This window comes from Cetorhinus maximus, chromosome 9 (assembly GCF_964194155.1).
Source record: "Cetorhinus maximus chromosome 9, sCetMax3.hap1.1, whole genome shotgun sequence".
NCBI lineage: Eukaryota > Metazoa > Chordata > Chondrichthyes > Lamniformes > Cetorhinidae > Cetorhinus > Cetorhinus maximus.
In genome coordinates, this window is record NC_135887.1 from 6991277 (window position 1) to 7009440 (window position 18164).

Sequence of the window (18164 nt, forward strand, 5' to 3'; positions counted from 1 at the left end):
CAAAATCTAGAATTTCAACTAAGTTCTGCTGAGATATTTCCTTCAATCCAGATTATTCTAAACTCCCAAACTAAACTGCTTAAACAGAAAACCACCCCTACAATTTACTCACCCCTATAATTAACTTCTGGTTGATCCTGCTATTCTATCAGCTATGCAACCTGGTCACACTATCATTAAATAGAACCCAGTTTTTTTTCAAAACTGGAACTCAGATCCTAATTCTTAAAGGGACCACCATCCCACATAAAATATACGATTTCCCCCCAAAGCACATGGGCCATCACACTACAATTTAATCATTTTGCACCAGGTTTGTCCGTTCAACTAATAACAGAAGAGGGTCTCAACAAGATGTTACAAGTGTCATGGGGCTATTAATGTATACATTATTAGAAAATATTTTTCTTTTAAAATAGAGGTTTAGTCCATGGGTGTGTCATAATTGGATTAAAACCAGCTAGTCTGGGTGCTTTGCTGTGTACTAGTTTTGAGATGTAAGAGAGGTAGAGTGCAATTGCATTTTTTTGAATAGAGTATTCAAGGAGTGGAGTGAAATCTGGCACCTAATGAGCAGAGACCAAGCAATATGTTTATATTGCTAATAAAATTGGTACTATGAAAGGGGTTTTATTGTTAGAAGCTGGTGATACAATGAGAATTCACATTCAATGAGCTGTGCTAGGCATAACTTCAGTAGTTTTGCAGGGCAGAGGCAATGTAAGATCAAAGCAGCTGTAAGCCTCCGACTGACTCCATAGGAACCAAAGTGAATGGAACCTCATTTGGAATTCGTAAGGTGAAAATGGTTTGCCTGGTGTCTGCTTAAAAATCTATGGGTTGCTGTTGCCTTAATGGAGGTTAGTTTAGGAATTTGTTAAAAGTTATGATAGTAGTAATTTGCAGCCATGTATATATTTTTAACTTGTGTAAATTAATAAAATGTTTCATTTAGTTTAATATTAAACCTCTCAAGAACTGGTGGTCTGATTCCTGAATTTAGAGTTACATCTCAAGCACACCATTTAAAAATATAGGTTATGATAGTTGTTTAAAGTTTCCCTTTGGGATTTTAAAATAACTCAGCTTTACCAAAAGGCTGTCTCATAACACAAGGCACTCTATTCAGAACTCCTCCTCTTTCTCCGCCTAAGATAATTGCTCTAAATAACCCTGCCATTTACTCTTTAGCCAATTTATCACCCATCCTGGGATTTTATTGCTTTGAACTGTCCTGCATAAATGTGAAATTATTATTTTTTGAAGTCTAGGCACACAACCTCATAGGAAATGCCAGAATCCACTTAAGACTTCAGTTCCTCAAAATAGTGAAGGAGAGTCATCAACAGGGTCTTTCTGTACTGAAATACAAATGGCAAATATTGGACATACTCTGCAGGTCAGGCAATCAGGGAAAACATTGCCTCTCTACAGATGCTGCCTGGCCTGCTAGGTCTTTCCAGCATTTGCTGCTTATATTTCAGATTTCCCTCAACTGCAGCATTTTGCCTCTTCTTCTATGAAATTCATGTAGGCTGTTAGATAGGTTATTATTACAATCTTCAAGTTTACTCCTGCTAATACATTTCATTGTTTTATCTTTACTTACTAACATTATTATTTTTGTGCTGCAGCTGGTATGAACTCCTGAAAAGAATCTTAAATCATTTGGTATAATTGCCTCAGATATCTTGTTGGGGCCCCAACTGCTGACTGTATACTACCAAAAAACATTTATACTAATACAAAAGTGGTAGCCCAAGTGCAGTGCAAGATACTGTTGTTGCCAAAATTTGAAATTAGTTTAATGCACTGCTTTTTCCTTTTAGCAAATTGAATTGAGTATTTGCTAAATAAAGCACCCTATGAACTGACATTACTGTCATCATACAGATTTTCATATTGAAACCATCATGTCAAGCTCAAAGACATAGGCTGACAGAAACTTTTGCAAAACTAGATTCCTACCACTGCAGTAGGCTGTAGAAATGCTCTTATTTTTTAGGCTACTCACTAATGGATTTTCTTCCATTGTAGCACTTCCTTGGCTATGTTGGAGAAAAATCCATGGCGGAATTAAGTTTTAAAACCTTCATGCAACTGGTTCTACTTCAGACATGGTTCAACAATTTCACCCAATGATATCTCTCCCATTACAACACCGAATGACAAATCTCTTTCATTTACATATTGTGTGTTATTAATCAAGTGGAGCATAGGCCTTGGATCTACATGTGTACATCTAATCATTTATGCCCACCTAAATCACAATGTTGAACTGTTTTGGGAAGGTCCTAAATTTATGAAAGGACCAAAGCTGCGTTCCTCTCCATTACCTTTCATTGCTTTTCCTCAAATGTAAGCATTTAAGGAAAAGGAATGAAAACATACAAAAGCTTTCCTGGCACGGCATGAAGAGGACACTTAAAGATGCTATGTAATCTTGGCTCATAAACTAGTAGGCTCTCATTTAGAACTGTAGTGACTTTGGCCGATTTTCAGGCTAACTATATGTTTGAAATAACATGGCAGTTAACTGGATATTGGATTCACTGACAGCACAGTATCATACTCCAGTGGAATAAATTTACCACATGATTGGCTCCTACCAAATTCTTAAGCTACTTAGGACACTTTTGCTGCTTCATGAAGGTATCTGATGAACCAGAAGAAAGGTTTATGGATGAGCAACTCATTCTTCTCTGAACTGGGAGAATAAAGATGGTGTTACCAACAATCAAACTGCCATAAAGGGAGCTGAAAACTCCTAAAAATGTATTACATTAGAAGGGATGCAAGTAATGCAGATGGCAGAGGAAAGAACATATACCGATGAAGCAAGTGGGCCATAAAATGGCAGGTGGCATTTAATGTGGTCAAGCATGAAGCTTTTAGGTTGGAGATAGTTAAATTGGAGGATCTTCCTAATGATGAAAAATTAGCAACTGTACAGGGTTGAAGGGATTTGGGAATTCAGGTGCACAAATCATTTAAAGTTAGCAGACAGGTGCTAAAATCAATCAAAAGGGCTAATGGGATGTGGGCCTTTATATCAAGGTGATTGGATTACAAAAGGGAGGAAGTTCTGTTTCAGTTGTATAGATCTCTAGTTAGACTCCATCTGAAGTAGTGTTCAGTTTTAGATCTAGAAGATTGAGGGATGACCTGATCCAGTTGTTTAAAATATTTTAAGGGAAATCAAAAACAAGGGGAGATAATCTTAACATTAGAACAGCCCTTAGGAGGGAAATTGGTAAGCACTTTTTCACTCAGAGTGTAGTAGAAATCTGGAATTCTTTCCCTCAAAAGACCATGAATATTCAAAGAATTGGTGCTTTCAACATTGGAATCAATAGACTTCTGTTGGATAAGCACGTCACAGGATTTGCAGTTAAAGCAGCTAACTGGAACTGAACAATACATCGGCATGATCTTCTGCAGTTCAGATGCATTCCAACCTGAATTATCGTCTTTGGGAGAGGCAAGTTGGAAATATGGACAATATTTTAATAATGGGTTGCTCTACTTATCATACACCTTTTTCTGGCAATAGATTACTGGATAAATCACTTGGGAACAGACCATCATTCTAACAGTAACTGGCAATTTGCATTAAACATTTGAAAATCTACATCTACAATAAAATTAAATGACTATAGGCATTAGTAGGGCTTCACAGAATACATTAGAAGAATGATTGTTGACATTTTAAAATGAAAGGAAATGGAGTAAAAAAAGCCCAATCACTAGCTCTATGAAGGCCAATGCATGTAGAAAATGAAGATTTTCAAGAAAAATGGCTTTGCAGAGAATATAGACATATATAATGAACATTTTTACCTTCATCACCATCTGTGTTGTAATGGAACAGCATGCAACATGCAAACAAAACAAAGTGTTAGAAGGCAGTTTCACTTTTAATATTCATCAGTTTAAAAAAAAACTATAGCACTGTAAAACAAGCAGGATAATGCTTTCTATGGTTCATCACTTAGACCAACAATCCGTGTTCACAGCAATTAGTTCAAATAAGAAAGAACATGTGAGTGTTCATTGAACATAAGACTACGATTTTGGATACATGTGTCCCTTAACTCAGAAAGCAAATTTTAATCATATTTATTTGTCAATATTATAAGTTGCTCATTAAACACTTAATTATAGTGTGAATGTTTGTTGGGTGGAACCGTTGCTTGCAACAATCAATTGGGACAGAAGGCTCTGAGATAGCCATGTGCTGGTTGAACAATGATGTTATTAAGAGCCATGTACACTCACTGTTGTTAAAAAAAAATTGCTTTAAAAATGACAATCAATATAAATTAAACATTAACATTTCAAAATTGTCACATATTTATTCGATTGTAGTTCTAAACATCCAATTTTCATCAAATGTGTAAAAGAAATGATTCATTTTTGTAATGTTGCATTGAAACAGTAATTAATACACTAAACTATCAATGCTGAAGTTACCATGCAGTGTAAATGCATTGCCTGGCTCACTGAATGGCTGCCAAAGGAGAGCTCGGTGCAGGAGGGTAAATTTATCTGTTCACAGCTCCAGTGTAAATAAGTTTTTAAAGTTTTGTAATTGTGGGCAATAAAGTCTCCTTAATATACTGAGAAGGTCTGCTTAGGTCTCTACGTGCTAAGGAAGAAGTTTGACACGGCATTGGGAAGTAATACCCATATGCTGTCAAGCTGAAGCTGCCACAATGCAGGAGGAGACCATCAAAATTTTAGGAACTGTTTTTGTTTGAGAAAGGAGAGAATGAGACCTAAAATATGCTCTCAAGGTTTCTCTATAGTACAGAAATGTAACTGAGAATTACATGAAAACTCTTAAACAACACTGTTGCAGTGCCATCTTGTGGAGGAGTTACAATTAACAAAGGCTGCATGAAATAAGGCTCAAATTTCAAACAGTAGCTATTTTGATTTAGTGCAATAACTCGAGCTGTCCTTTCCTATCCTCCCCTGCTAAAACCATAAACTTATACTACCACATATCTCCATGGCACTCACAAACCTTCAGTACTTTGTCCAAATATGCACTCTTCAGACAGGCAGTCTGACCAGTTCAGCTGATCAATCACAGCTGATCATTTTCATCCATTTTTCTAACAAAATTAAAGGCATTACATTCTGAAGCATTTAAATAAAACCTGCTGCTAACCTGCTCAGTTTTATTTCTCTCCTCACCTCTATGGGAGGAAATAATTTGCATGTTTTTACCATATGTAGCAAAAGGATATTCAATCTGATTTTTTCTTGGATAAATTCCCTTTTTTTTAAATATAAGAAATACACTCAGACCTCAATCAACTTCAAGTTGAGGTTCTGGAGATTAACTGTATTCAAATGGATCAAAATAAATTCACTGCCTGGGCAAAGTAAATTTATTGTGCATAAAGACTGTGTAATGTGTTGCAGGAGCCACAAAATTGTAGAAGAGATTTTAACTTTCAGACTGCTGACTGGAATAACATGCTCCAGCAGCAATGAAGCTGGAGCCAATTAGAGGCAAGCATCCCATTTAAATAAAATTACAGTTTCCCAAGAACAACCTGCGCTTATACCATGTCTTTAATGGAACAGTAAAAAGATTTTTCCTTTCAGCTGTAAGGAAACCCCAGACTTAACTGCAATTCCAGGCCCTATGGCTCCCGCTCTTCTGGGACTGCCTGCAACCCAGCAGTGGTCATCGCTCCCGGCGGCAGTGCTGTTGGCCAGATGATTGGCTGGCAGCTCTCAGAGGTGGGACTTCCTCTTTGATGGGGCAGAAGACCCACCCCAAGTCAATTAACAGTCCAACAACAGCCATTAAATGGCTGTAAGGTGAGCTGGCAGCGTGTAGACGAGTTTGCTCCAGACTTTATTTGGTGGAGGGAGCGAGACCACTGCCCGCCACATAAAATTCAGCTCAATGTTTCATCATTATAACCACACTGTTAAATGGCACTTTTGTGGGTCTGCATAGTGAAAACGGTCTTGCAAAAATGTTAACATAACCATATTCCAATATCTGCCAAAAATTAAAAATGCTTATTCATTGGTCTATTATGGGTAATAAATGATTTAATCTGTTATTCAATCAGCTTTAATGCTATTTAATTGATTTAGTCTGCTACTACTGAATGATCAACAAAACAGTCATATGCCGCAGCTATAAATTTTCTGTGCGCAGTTTAGATGCATTACAGTTGCATTAAAACTTTCTAAAAAATATAGTAAAGAAAGATGATTGATAACAACAGGCAAAAATCTTAACTACATCACCAACAGGTGTTTTTATATAACTGTTGTTTTAATTTGAACTTGTTTGAAAAAAATGATTATGGGGAGAAATTGAGTTTGAGGAGGTAACAGATAGACAACAATAATGCAGTGGATGTAATTTATTTGAATTTTCAAATGGCCTTCATTGAGGTGCCCCATAATAGACCAATGAATAAGGTCAGAGAATATGGAATCAAGGGACAAGTGGCAGAATGGATGGCTAGCTGGTTTCAGGACAAAAAGCAGAGAGCAGGAATAAATGGTAGTTATTTAAAGTGGCAGGTGGTGGGAAGTGGTGTTCCACAAGGATCAGTGCTGGGATCACTATTGTTTACAATTTACATTATAATGACTTAGACTTTGGAACCAAAAACACAATTTCTAAATTTGAGGATGACACCAAATTGGGAAGAATTGCAACAAATTACAGAAGGACATTAATAAACTTAAAGAATGGGCAAATAATTAGCAAATGAAGTTAAACACATAATTATGGAGTAGTTATAGGGAGAATAGGGAGATCGCTTATTACTTGGAAGATGCAAGTCTAGGTGGAGTAGAGGAACAAAGGGATCTTGGGAGTACAAATACACCAATCGTTAAAAGTTGCACCACAGGTTAGCAAAAGCAAACCAAGCACTAGACTTCATTTCAAGAAGAATTAAAAAGCGAGGAAGTTATGCTAAACCTGTATCAAATCTTGGCTGGACCATACTTATGCGGCATTCAGTTCTGGTCACCATATTATAAAAAGTATATAGAGACATTAGAGAGGATGCAAAGAAGATTTACAAGGATGACACCAGAAATGCGTGGGTAAACGCATCAGGAAAGTATTGAGCTGGTTCTCGTGTCTCTTGAAAAGAGAAGGCTAAAGGGTGACCTAATCTTTAAAATTATGAAAGGTTTTGACAGAGTGGATACAGAGAGAACGGCCAGGATTTTCCGTACCCGTCGGCGTCAGGCGTGTTTGGTGGTGTGAGCAGACAATGTGGTGTGATCGGTTTCACAACTGCATGAAACCAGTTTGCGGTCGTCCGCTCAGCCCGCCATGTGTTTCATGCAATCGGATGTTGGGAACCTCACTGTAATACATCTGCATATCATTAGGCCTGCCCGCAGGAATCGTCTCCCACTGCTGCATCGTCTGCCCACGTTGGCGGGAAAGCACTCAGACATGTTTCACAATAGCATATAAAAGGCGTGCACTTGGCGGGTTGCACTTTGAGGGCGACTTAGAGGTGAGTACGTTGTAGTGTTGCGCAGCGCTCACCAGGGTCGCCTGCTGGAATTCAAGCTTGAGGTGCGCAGGGGATGGGAGGGCAGCCCTACAGTTGAGGTGACTTGGGGCAAGGGCAGCCCTGCACTTGAATGTAGCACTCAAGCAGTCGGGGTGGGGGGGTAAGGTGGGCAAGGGAAGCGGCTACACGTTAGGGAAACCTTGAATAAAGTGACCGCTCCTCTGCAACTGAGACAGTTCAGGCACAGCCATTGATATGACTGGGGTTGGGCTTCTAGCTTATCTTCCCACTCAAGCAATACAGAGCCATCAACGTGCCACCAAGTGCTCCAGAGCTTTTCACCCCTCGAGCACAGACTGCAGAGTAATGAGTATTTTAGTGGGCTGCAGAACAGTTGGACGACTGCACACGTTGTACAATCTCCTTGCTAAAGCTCGCTATGGAGCAGTCATCGGTGGAGGCGCTCACAGCCCCTTGCAATGTCAGCATCCTGGTTTGGGCCAGTCTTCCCGATGGTTCAAGCCAACAGTGCTGCCTTGCAGTGCGGGTTAGGAGAATGCCTACGCCTGAGCTGAGAGCACAGCATGCAGTCCAGTGGGCAATACCTCCAAATCGGTCGGGTGGAGTGGAGAGGAGGTGGATAGGGTTTTGGGCAGCCATGCAGCGCACTAATCTCAGGCCATCCAAATGGTAGCCAGCACTCTCCGCAATGCATTAAGGGGCCTTCACACTTAACTAGGACAGGTTCTTAGTATACCCATGCTAACCCATGTGTGTCTCTCTTTCATCTTGCAGGAGTACATCATCAGGATCATGAAGCCTGGTGGACTAGCTATATGCCTCATGGTGTACAGAGAGTGAAGACAATGGAGGAGAGAGCAACTGAGGCATCTGGCTCTGCAGAGGGAGGAGCAACACCCTCAGGGAGAATGGGCAGCTGAGGCTCCCACACACACAGAAGTGCCACAGTGAGCCATCACAGGTCAGCACTTAGCGACACCCAGGGTCTATAGACGCTACCTCTCATTCCTGCAGATGACCGAGAACCAGCGTCACCAAAGACTGCGCATGTCTAGGGAACTGGTTGGTCACATCTGCTACCTGCTGCAGGATTTGGCACCACGGGGACATGGAGGGCATCCACTGCCAGTGGCCGTGAAAGTGACTGCAACAGTCAATTTCTGCACCAGTGACTCCTTTCAGGGCTCCACAAGTGACTTCTGGCTTCCACCCACAAACGCATCCACGAGGTCATGGATGCCATCTTCGCAAGGGCACATAACTTTGTCCATTTTGCCCAGGACAGCCAGGACGCAAGAGTGATTGGATTTGCCCAGGTCTCGGGTTTCCCAAGGTGCAGGGTGCCATCAACTGCACTCACATGGCGCTCAGGTCTCCATCACAAGTGGTCAACTACATCAACTACAAGAGCTTCTGTTCGCTGAATGTGCAGCTGGTGTGCGACCACCAGAAACGCATCCTGCAGGTCTGCGCATGGCTTCCAGGGAGTGTGCACGACTCCTACATTCTCAGTTAGTCACAGATCCCTGACATATTCCAGGGTCCACAGAAGATGCAGGGATGGCTCCTCAGGGAGGAGGGCTACCTGCAGAGGATGTAGCTGATGACACCCGTGCGGCAGCCTCAGACTGCAGCAGAGCGAAGGTACAATGAGGCTCATGCTGCATCTCTCAAATGGTGGAGCAGACCATTGGGATGCTAAAAATGAGGTTGCAGTGGCTGGACCGGTCTGGTGGAGCCCTGCAATACAGTCCACAGACGGTGTCTCGTATCATCTTCTCCTGCTGTGCCCTTTACAACTTGGCACTGCAATGGGGAGAGGAGTTGGCTGAGGAGGAGATGGAAGTGCCGGAGGTCTCCTCGGATGAGGACAACGCCAACGGGGATAAGGGCGAGGTCCTCGAAGGCGGTGATGACGGAAATGAGGCCTTTGCACTGGCCAGACCAGGCAGAAACACTTGGAAGGCCCTCGTAGCTGCTAGATTTACGGAGGATGATGACGACATGCAGTGAGGATACCCCATAGATCCTCACATTGCATCTGTGAACGCTTGACTCCAGTCTGGCTTATGGCAGTATGCATATCCTCTGCGAGAATGCTCCTGTCATGGAGTCGCAGTGGAGGCCCTAATAGTTGCTTGATTGCAGGAGGATGATGAAAACATGCAGTGAGGACGCGCCACAGATCTTCACATTGCCTCTGAGAATGTCTGATTCCTGTCTGGCCGAGAGCAGCTCACTTGCGCTCTGTGATCAGTGTCGTATCATAGAGACGCAGCCGTGAAACTTTAGAAGCGCCTGATGCTTTGTCCGCCTTCAGCACCTGACCCCTTCAGGAGAATAGCGGCACTGATCACAGATGCTAAAGAGATGGGGCCAGCTCCATCTTAAAAGGTGCTGTGAGCACACAGAGAGAATGACGGAACTCTGATGCCTGTCCACTACATTCTGGCAGCAATGATGAGCATTGTCAAGGTGCAGGCAGCAGTAATGTGTCCAGCGAGTGAGAGGCCGGGCCATCACTTTGGTCTGAAGGCTGCACAAAGCACAAGGAGGAGGCCCTGGACTGAGACACCTGCCTTTATCATGTGCAGAAGGTTTCATATTCAAGTGACACGAACACTGCTCATCAGAACAAGGAGCCATAATAAGGGAGATATTCTTGGGAGTTTATTGACAAATAGTGAACAGTATGTACAAGTGATTAACACCCATGCCCAGGCCGTGCAACTTCATCTTCTTGACTTTCCTAACCGTGCTGCTACGCCTTGGTGCTCCCCGGACATCCACAGCGGAGGTGGGGGCAGCCTGGTGACTGCTACACCCTGTCTGTGATGACCTTGGCGGGCATCCTCTGGGGAGCCGAGACCTGGGGAGCCGCAGCATGTTTTCGGGGTCCTGCTGTGTGGCAGTGACACCCTCCTCGACCTGTGGAGCTGGAGCTCCTGTGGTCACAGGAAGAGGTGATTTGGATGGGCCGGACACTCCTGGAGTCAGCTGGATGGATGGCCCCGGGGGAGGTAGGGGCTACCTGCTGATCCTCTTCCCTATGGGTGCCGGCATCTGAAGCAGTGAGTTGATGGCGTGGCAGGCGAATGAAAGCCTGCCCGCCATGGAAACAGCGTGTTTCCCAGGAAAGCGTAAGTAATGCGGCGGGTTTGGGATGATATGGCGTGAAAACCCGCCATCGTGGCCCACAGATAAAACATCGTTTTACCCACCTGCTACCGCTCTTTGGGTAGAAACGTCCCAGATTTGCACTATGTTTTCTCTTGTTGGAAGAGCATAACTAGAGGCAATTAATATTGTTACCGAAAAATCCATAGAGAATTCAGAAGGACGTCTTCACCCAAAGAGCAGAAGAATGTGGAACTCAAGACCACAGGGCATGGTTGAAACGAGTAATATAAATGCATTTAAGAAAAAAACTAGAAAAACATAGGAGGGATAAGGGAATTAATGATTATGATAGTGGATTTAAATGAGAAAAGATGAGAGAAGGCTTTAGTGGAGCATTAACACTGACATGGGTGGGTCGAATAGCCCGTTTCTGTGCTGTGTATCCAATGTAATTCTATGAAATTCGACTTGTGCCAAAACAGACAGCATGTCAGTGGAATGATTCTTTCCATATCAGTCCATGGTGCCTGAGGTCCTAGCCAAATTTGAGGCCTCATTTGAACAAAAATAAGCCAGTATCACAATGCAGTGTGCCAGTTGGAGCTTGCCAGCACCAAAACCACTGGAAACTTGATATAACGAAGCAGAGCTTGCATAACACAAAATCACTCATTTGAACCTGAACTTGCATCCAGGTCCTACAACTGGCATAGGACCATGATTCACATTGTAGCTCACACATATCTCATGCAGGTGACCCCACCTGAACATAGCATCAGCACCAGGCAGGCTTTGGGCATCAATGAGGTGCTCCCTCATCCCAAATTTTCAACTTTGAAAAATTTTTGGCTGCCAGTTTTTAATGCACAAAACAGGCAGCTGAGAGTTGAATTTATCCCCTACTATCTCTGGTTGTAAAGGATAATAGAAAAAGTGTTTGACCTGTATTAAAATAAAAGTTTTCAAAATCTTCAGCTATAACAAATAAACTCAATGAGTTTATGGAATCATTTTACAAGAAAACACAATTTTGACTATTTTCAGATTTGCAGTTTGTAGGCTATTATAAAATTCAGGCTTAAAACGCAGTGGGGATGAATGCCCATGGAGGTTCTCTCACTTGTTTGCCATAGCTTTGGCGGAAGAGCTGCAAAAACTCTGGAAAAATATATTCATTTTACTTAGAGTTCCATGACTCTTCTACCAAAGTTACGGTAGGCAAGCAGGAGAACCCCAATTGAAATTCACCCTGCTATGCTTAAATTTAAAAAGATATAGCCACATATTGGTCTCACAAAAGCTATGTATAAGTTTACGTAACAAACTGTAGTCTTGATACATTTAAAATATTGCCTGTATTTTCACGATAATGAAAATTCTGCCAAACAAAATTAATTCTTGTATAGTTCTGCACAAGACCCATATTATCGAATGTTTCGGAATTCAACACACTACCTTTAGTGGCTCCTGCTGCCCCCAAGTGGTAGATAGCACCCAAGATGTGCCAAAAAGCCTTCTGTTCATCAACTGAAATCCCAAGCACTTTCATTGCAATCTGAAGTTTGTTAAATTGCTGAGCTGCCTTTTGCTTCTCTTCAGGCTACAAAAACAATTAAAACAAAATCATATTTGACTAAGGAGAACACACACACACTTATATAAATAAGAAATATATATGTGCTAAGTATTATCATTACTAAATAATTTCAGTTTATGTACTAGTAAAACTATAATTTGTTTGCCCTGGTAGAGGAGCACACTGGCTCCTTACCGCAGGAAGGAACAAGAGTTTGATTGCTTATTATCGCTTTAGCTCCTGCCATTTGGCAAGGTGGTTTTTCAAATGAAGAAACAAATAAAATGGCAATGAACCCACAGTCAATTGATTATGACATATGAACAAAGTCTAATAAGCCTGTTTGTTGTTGGTCCTCTAAGCAGAGGCGCAGTACATCTGTAGGGTGGGGACTTAACAGCAAAAGACCAATGTAAACAAGACTTTTTATCAAGTGCCTCCTTTTGTTGAGACATAATCTCACAAAAGAAACAGTTCTTTCTTGTCAAACTTTCATAACTATAAACACAAAAGAAATCTGGTCTCCAACTTTACTTGGTGACAGGCTAATTTTGCCAGTCTTCACCTCTAATCTGATGAGTTTAAATAAACACTGCTTAAATTGTTACAGGAAACAGCCTAAATATAACTTGAATTAAGTAACTGGAGTCTCGAATGCTTTACAAAAAAGGTGAATAAGTTGACATTGCATTAATATGAAAGATCAAACCTAAACAACTCAAGGCTGAGATACATTTTTGCCTTGGAATATACTTCAAGATCTGAGGGCAGGATTTTCTGGACCTGCCTGCTGCCGGGATCTTCCGCTCCCACCGCAAGTCAATGGACTTCTGGCTAGGATGCCGCATCGCCCACGGTGGGTCCCGCCAGCGATGGGGCCGGAAAATCCCGGCCTGAAGAGAAAAGTGACAAGCTCTCATGAAATATTAAAAGCAAAATACTGTGGATGCTGGAAATCTGAAACAAAAACAAAAATTGCTGGAAAAACTCAGCAGGTCTGACAGCATCTGTGGAGAGGAAAACAGAGTTAACGTTTCGAGTCCGTGTGACTCTTCTTCAGGACTAAAGAGAAGTGAAAATGTGGTGAAATATATACTGTTTGAGGGGGGTGGAACAGGTGAAGTTAGATAGAAGGCCAGTGATAGGTGGAGGGAAAGGAGAGATTGCAAAAGATGTCATAAATAAAAGGTTGAACGGGTGTTGATGGTGGTGATACTGCCTATAGGAGGTGCTAATGGTGACATTAAGAGTAGAAAGCTGGATGAGCAAGTGACAGATGGCCCGAGTGGGGGTGGGAGGGGATGGTGTGGGAGAAAAGATCGAAATAGGCTAAAATAAATTTTAAAAATAATAATAGAAATAGGTGGGGAAAAAATACATACATATATCACTATATATAAATATTTGAAAAAAGGGGATCAAAAAGGTGTGAGGATGGAGGAGAGAGTTCATGATCTTGAGTTGTTGAACTCAATGTTAAGTCCGGAAGACTGTAAAGTGCTTAATCAGATGAGGTGCTGAAATGTTTCTCATGCCCCACATGTTAACTTGTCACTTCTCTCTAGAAAGTGTTTCCAGTATTTGCAGTATTTCATTTTTTTGTTCACCTCTCAATTACTTTGCCTTCAAGTTTTATAGCTTCTATCCAATTTACTTTTACCTGGAAAATTGGCTTTTTTCCTTTGGTCTGAAACTGGTTAATTTATTCCAATTTGCCCCAACTTTCTGCATGACTACATTAAATCCTTTCAAATAAATAAATCAATAAATCCTTGCTACTCAATACACCGACCATGTTTATTTTTGGAGATGAAAACTTTACTTGTCTACCCACAGGCTAGTCAAACTATTTCCAAATCTCCATTAGAAATCTAATTATATCTGCATCTTTAAAATACAGGATTGTTACCTTATTTAATACTTCAAATACATCTGAACACTACTTTATCACCATACTGCATAAAACAGCACTAGAAACGAACCTTGAACAAATTATTCCCTTTTTTCTCCCAGCATTTAAACTCCCATGAATTCCATATGATTTGACAAACAATCATACTAGTAATTATTGAGCTGAATAAAACTGGAGAATATAGCAAACATTAAAGAAGATTACAGCAAAAAATAAATCATGATTTTAAATGCTAAAAGTTACCTTTGATAAAGGTGCAATTCCAAAAGCACTCTTTTCTGCAAAGTGATTCAAATGAAGCTCAGTTCTGTAAGTAACAAACATATGAAAACTGGGTATTTGTACAGAAATCTGCGAAGTTAGCATAACGAAGATTTGAGCAGGTGAAGTCAATCTCAACTTTCAGAATGCTAAAGGATGTTCCTTTAAATTTAATGCAGCACTCATTGCTATCAAGAATGGGATATCTATCAAGGATGGAATATCGCATTTAGTCCAAAAAAAGAGCTGATGGATATTATATTATCTCCAAAGGTACATAAAATTAGATGGAATTATCTACGCGACTTCAATAAATTGTTCCAAACTACAGGACTGCAGCACGAGGAATTGAAAAGATATCAGGGATTAAGAGGCTTCAGCCATATTGTTATATAGAGTAGTTATTTATTACAGAGCTTGACAGTTGAACAAGCTTACCCGCTAAGTACATGTGCCATATAGGTCAGCAAGGTCTCAGGATTGATACCCAGTCAGTAATGGAGTTAGTTGCTCTTATTGGTGCAGCTATAGGGGATTTACAATTATGATTTCTGTGCCTCTAGGTTAGGGATGGGAAAACTGACTTATGATAACCACTTCTGATCATGCTTCCATTACAAGTGGGCATAATGGTGCTGACAAGGGCAGACTTAAGTTACACACTGATGCTCAAATGATCAAATTGTCAGTGGATACTCCCAGTCATGGCTCCCACGTTACTAACAGCTACTTGGTCATGATGCTGAAGGGTAGCAGGCACTTGTGGAATCAACCAGAGCATTACACACTTGATGCTCCTTCATCTACTTTACCTCTCCCAAGTATAGTAGGAGGTGCAGGGGCATTTGGTACTGGAGCTGAAACTGTCTATTTGCTGAGAAAAATGCAAACTGAAATTGCATATACACCAACTTCACCCATGCAGTCAAACTGCCTGCCACATGGGAGAAACAAAAGGACAAGATTGAGAAACACATTCCAACAGATTTGAAAAACAAGCAGTCAGAGATCTGGTAAATACATTTTCAACAGCAGGTCTCGGTCACCATCTGAAATTAACTGAGAATATATATGTGGATTTGTAAGGGTTTCTTATGGCCTAAAAAAACGTTCACAACGTGCAGGAACTTGCCAAGTGGGGTTATTTGGGAGTGTGAAGGAGGTTTCTTGTTCTAGCATTCATGAGTTATTAAAAATATATTAAGAGATCACTCTAGCTGCAGAAATTGAACCCATTACATTCACACCTTCAAACTGGTCGCCAACTGACAATCAAATTGACTTTTTCAAGAGGTCAGTTTTAAAATGCGAAACCGAAGTCCATCCTTTCAGTTAAGGATTATAGAACAGATCCTTTCCAACAATTTACTTTATTTAAGGATTGCAAGAAATCAAAAGAAACCATCTATGGTGGGCCAAAATATTCAAAAAGGGGAACAACTAGCAAAATTACCCATTTCTGACGAGGTCTGAGATGAATTTACCTTTCCTCTGAAGTCTGGAAATGTCTTATATTGTAGTTTTGACATTTTAAGCAATGCTGTGTTGAAAGCCACAATTAAGGTTAAAGTTACCATTTGCTTAAAAATTCCACTGATTTTGTTATGAACATAAAAAAATTAAGAAAAAATAAGCAACACAATCAGCCCAAGCAGCTAAAAACCACAGAACCTAGACAACAGCAAGCTTCAAAAGCATTACTGTACCTGAGAGTATTGTCAGCACCAGCCAACAGATAGTAGAACACATTGAATGTCCCTTCATTCCCTGGACGCTTAGACACCCTGAGTTTCTCCAAAAGCAGAGTCTGTGAAAAGGGAAAACTACTTAAAGTGTTTTATAAATATTATGAAACAAGTTTGTTGAATCAATCCAATACCATCAATCTAAATCAATAGGCTGCACCTTTCTTTCCAGGGTTCATTGAGATAAATCTGGAAGCCTTGTTAGACACAAGCACAGGTTGGGGAGCAAGACTAATTCCCAAAACCATTGAATCTAGTGAAGCTCTGTCCTAACCACACAGTCTTGCAAAATATACCCAGCTGAGTAAATCAAGTATATTTTTCTTCATCCTGAATTCAAAAAGGGCATTATTATGCGTTAAAAGCAGAAACACTTGCAACTGTTAGCACTTTGAATGCTTTGTAGAATAGGATGGAAAGAAAAAGAGGGGGGAAATGGGAATAAATAAGGAATTAAACCATGCCACGGATGGAGAAATTAAGAATGATGTTCAAAACATTGGTCAGAAATAAAAAAGGAACAGAGAAAAAGTGAAGGAATAAAAGGGATGAAATTCCAGGAAAGGGCTGAGGATCTGCAATGAATATTGAGTGAAGGGAGAAGGGAATGCCTAAAAGGACAGAATTAGATGAGAAAAGGGTGCAGGAGGGAAAGTAGGCTGAAGGATGTTGCAGAGATCAAGAGAGGCGATACCATGCAAGGATTTTAAATTTAATGCAAATGGGACTGGAGGTCATTAGTAAGGAGAGTAGTAATGGACAAGAGGAACTTAGGGCTGAAGAGGGTGTGGATAGCTGCACCTTGGACCCATTGGATTCATAGCAAGTGCAGCATAAAAGGTCAGAATAATTTCCTTGCTCATTGTACTCTGAAAATTAGCTTCGCGGCTACCACATCTGCTGGCAAGTTTGCAAAGGAACAAATAGTATAAGGGTCTGGCACATGTCGCACTCATGTGGAACTGAGTACAGTACCACCCACACGGTGGTGTAAAAAAGCACATGACCCACACCCAGTCGGTCCAGTGCTGGACAGAACCATGTGTACCAGCAAGCATGGAGACAGCTCTAAGCTTGTACCTTTTACTGTATATTTGTAAATTGTTCTAAGAATCAATAAAGACTTACAGTTAACCTACATATGACTACGAGGACTTCTTCACACCTAATGAACTGTAACTAACACCCTATAACAGTACCTGTTAAAAACTTGGACTGATAAATATTTACAGTTTCCAATATTTTTCCACATGGCAACCATAGGACAGAAAGGTCATGTATTTCTTACCTGTATAGAAGCTGAAGCCACCTGACCAGCCTGATCAAAGTCAAGTGAGACGATCTGTGAAAAACGTGTGGCATTGGTGTTCATACTTGTAGTGCTATTGCCAAAGGCTTCCAAAACAGAATACACAGCCTGCCATTTCTCCACTATACATTTAAAAAATATGACAGAAAGACATATATCAGTGAAAGCTTAAAAGGAGAAATACTTTTAGTGAAACACTTAATAAAATGATGTGATTACATTTGGTATCAGGTAGGAAAAAGCTTCAGGTCAGTATACAACTTCTGTCCCAAATAAATTCAATCTTCTGGTCTCCCTTCCCACCTAGCATTGCTGCCATTATACAATTTATCAACAAGGTTTTCATGCTTGCTAGAATAGCTTAATTCATTAACATACAAGTGAATGATTTGAAAAGCATGTATACCAACCCAGAATCATCCAAGGCAGGAAAAAAATTAGTGCTCATTGAGTACATTGCATTACCTAGCTGGCATCAGTCTGCTAGCCACTCTGAAGTACTTTTCAGTGTACAAAGCCAATAAAGGATACAAGCAGGCTGCCTTCGTGCTACTGAAATAGTGAGAAGTCTGACTCAATTTAAAATGCTAAGTTTCCTTAAAAAGATAAATTATTCACTAAATTGATGTTAGGTACACAGATGAGGGATGAGATTTGTCTTAATTTAGCTCTCATATGCACAAAGACCCTACTTCCCCCA

The 18164-nt window shown here is 40.7% G+C and overlaps 1 protein-coding gene across 19 annotated transcripts in view; it reads right to left on the bottom strand.

Annotated features, from left to right (window-relative positions):
• myo18ab (myosin XVIIIA b) overlaps positions 1-18164 on the bottom strand; it is a 257823-nt gene that overhangs the window by 107506 nt on the left and 132153 nt on the right. For 16 of the 19 annotated variants that reach the window (XM_078547990.1, XM_078547989.1, XM_078547987.1 and 13 more), the window contains 4 exons: positions 17444-17586; positions 16117-16217; positions 14393-14456; positions 12123-12261 (listed from right to left, as the gene is read on the bottom strand). In XM_078547990.1, coding sequence (XP_078404116.1) covers positions 12123-12261; positions 14393-14456; positions 16117-16217; positions 17444-17586 — 447 coding nt within the window. Of the gene's footprint in view, positions 1-12116; positions 12262-14392; positions 14457-16116; positions 16218-17443; positions 17587-18164 lie in introns of all 19 variants that reach the window. The other 3 variants (XM_078547979.1, XM_078547973.1, XM_078547974.1) reach the window with 1 other exon arrangement.